Source organism: Phaethon lepturus, unplaced genomic scaffold (genome assembly GCF_000687285.1).
Source record: "Phaethon lepturus isolate BGI_N335 unplaced genomic scaffold, ASM68728v1 scaffold48721, whole genome shotgun sequence".
In the NCBI taxonomy this organism is placed as follows: Eukaryota; Metazoa; Chordata; class Aves; order Phaethontiformes; family Phaethontidae; genus Phaethon; species Phaethon lepturus.
In genome coordinates this window covers 4,907-7,759 of record NW_010520776.1, presented here as the reverse complement: position 1 = coordinate 7,759, position 2,853 = coordinate 4,907, and the positions used below count along the sequence as shown (strand labels likewise).

The window sequence follows — 2,853 nt, the reverse complement described above, 5'->3', positions numbered from 1 at the left end:
ATTCCTGCTTCCCCTCTTCCCTCTCTTTTTAAACTGTTTTTTAAACTTTTAAACACTTCTCCCAAAGCGAATCAGCGGAAGGGGCCCCCAAAGTGGCTGTTGCGTCCACCCTGTGCGGGATTATTGGCAAAAGCCTGCAAGGCCACCTCAGCTGGAGCTCCTTGCTTTGCAGAGGCTGTGTAAGTCGCTCTGTGCTCCTGCATTCCCTCTCATCTTCGCATGGCCACTAAACCTTGTCTAGAACAGGAGGAAAAGATCTGCATGTTCTAACAGTGCCTGAAAGCTTGGTAGAGGTGAGATGCATGGTGGGCATTCACACCTTCTGCAGATCAGGGAGAGCCAGGTTCCTCATTCCCACTACTCCCCATAAACTAGAGCGGGAGATGAAGCTGTTGATTGAGGCACCAGTGACTCCTGTGGTTGTATCTTGTGTTACAAGGGGTGATTTTAAAGAATAAGTTCTGACTTAATAAGCTCATTCCTGTGAGTATGTGTTTAAGTCATTTTCTCTAGATCTAAATTAATTCTCCACTCTAGGTATTCAAACACTGCTGCCAGAACTCGTATCTCTGAAGTCCTAGCCTGGATCAGTATAGAAACCCAGAAGATGTGGCATGGGCCTTCAGGGCAGCTAAGCAGGCTTCTGGGAGTGTCAGTGTCAAATATGAAGGGCTGGAACTGTGGGGCACATCCTAGTTTGGCTCACAGAATGCACTTTCTGTTCGGGGTTTTGAGTTGCTTTGAAGTCTGATGGCAATAGGAGGCACGTGGGAGGATTTTTAAGCTCCACGTAAGATAAGTGACAGTCCTGGATTAACGCATTTAAGCGTAGATTCATGAGCCTAGGCAGAATTGAGGAGTTGAAGGGTACAGTGAGCAGCTGAGCAGAGCCCAGGTAAAGCTTTTGGAAGATGATTGCTGTTTAGTGAAGTTGTTCTCATCTGGTTTCTCTTCTCTGATTGAATCCGAAACTGTTGTTCTGCAGAACTGCAGCCATGGCCTGGGGCAGCATGAACGGAGACTGGCTGCTGCTGACATACACTAGGGCTGGGTGTAGCTGGGTGGGTGCCAAGACTGCTGAAAGCTTTGGGATGTCCTGCAACAGGGCTGGAGTGCCCACACTCCTGCACTAGTCATTCCCTCATCTCGATCCGTGTCCGAGTCCTCCTGCAAAAGGAAGGATATTCAGGCAAGCCCCTCTGAGCCCTGCAGCTGGGTGCAGTGCTCTGCTCTCAAACAGGTGCTATTTTTCCCTTTCTATTTTGTTTGTTCAATCTCACCATGTGGATAATGGATTAACATGTCCTTCGTTATGTGCTCTACCCCATGCAGACCAGTGGTTGTGCATAATAATGCAAATGCCGTAGAATTTTAAAGCTGGAGGAGCTCTGCAGCATTTTTGCTGTCTGCACATGACTGCCCATTATTTGTTGGTGTTAATGGGGAGAGCTTTTTGATCCAAATACTCTGTGTGAATACTGGTGGAGTGAGCCATGCACCAGAGATCTTACAGCTTGAGCAGAGCGAGGCAAAAAAAGGTGAGAAGAAAAAGATTTTTCTTCCTCTCCTTTCATAGCCTGAGAGAGGAGGCTCAGGTGAGGCAGATGAAGCAACTCAGTTGAGGTCACGCATGCACGGTCTGTTGCAGAGCTGAGAAAAGAGCTCCTTCCTGAGTTCCCAGCATTGTGCCATCTCAGCTGGTGTCACTTTTAAGTATCCCAGATATTAAGAAGCAGCCATGCATCCAGGCTCTGAGCTGCTCCTCTGCCCTTTGGGCTCTTCTACAGGAAGGTTTTGAGTTCCCAGTCAGTTCACTTTACGCACACTTCTGTTCGCACTGGAGTGCCCTGGCTCTGTGATATGTCCAGAGTGGGCTCTGGCCCTTCACTCCCCCCCTGCCAGTGTGCATCAGCTGGTTTCAGGATGGGGTGAGCCGTAGTTGGTGCCCAGATTCCCTTGGCACCCAGTGAGGAGGTGACGGCCCAGGGCTCGATGCAAAATGTCCCCAAGTGCAGAGCCTGGGCTGGCTATGGGCTGCAGCACTCTGCTGAGCCCCAGAGCTTGAACACAACAAAGGCACCATTTGGCCAGGTTCCCCCGGTGAGTCAGGGTTGCTTTGAATCCCGTCCCAGTGGGGAAAAGCCAGGCTGGCTCCTGGAGGCCATCTCACGTGGGCCAGGCTCACTGCACGCGCTTTCCACCTCTTAACAGCCTGACCCAATGCTCACAAAGCCCAGAGTGTTTTTTCTGTCTCACACAAAAACTGTGGACCCCTCTGCCCCCCACCTCACTTGCTGGGCTCCATCCTACGTACTTATTCCTCACCTGCCCTCCTTCTTTCTCCTAGGTATTTTTGCATAAATATAAGAGCAAAGAGGAAGAAGACACAGCTCGATTGAACAAGAAATCATCTTTCTCTAAAGGCCTCCTTTCCAGCCAGAAGCTGCCTTACCAAAATGGACATGCTGGGAGCCTCTTCTCTTCTTCCTCTTCTTCATCTTCTCCTCCAGCCGCCGGCTCAGCTCTGTGCGTCAGCTCCTCCTGTGACGTCTCGCTCATGATGATGGTGGGAGAGCCGGACTCAGTGGCTCCTGGCCGAGGGATCTGCCTGGACCTGGCTATTTTGGACAGTGCTTTCCTCCTCTCTCAGGTTGTCCCCTCCCTCTTCATGGGGTCCATCGTCCAGTTTACACAGTCAGTGACTGCCTACATGGTGTCAGCCGCTGGCTTTGGCCTGGTAGCCATTTACTTTGCAACCAAAGTTGTCTTTGATAAGAGTGACATGGCAAAGTATTCGGTGTGATGTGGACAGCGCAATGGCAGCAGGCGGGTGCCTGCACGTGGCAAAATGGG

At 50.7% G+C, this 2,853-nt stretch overlaps 1 protein-coding gene across 1 annotated transcript in view; it reads left to right on the top strand.

Annotated features, from left to right (window-relative positions):
- The window catches only part of SLC45A3 (solute carrier family 45, member 3), a 7,135-nt gene extending 4,332 nt beyond the window's left edge, over window positions 1–2,803 (top strand). The window contains exon 4 of the mRNA XM_010297485.1: window positions 2,348–2,803. Coding sequence (XP_010295787.1) covers window positions 2,348–2,803 — 456 coding nt within the window. The remainder of the gene's footprint in view (window positions 1–2,347) is intronic.
- Window positions 2,804–2,853: the final 50 nt, after the last annotated feature.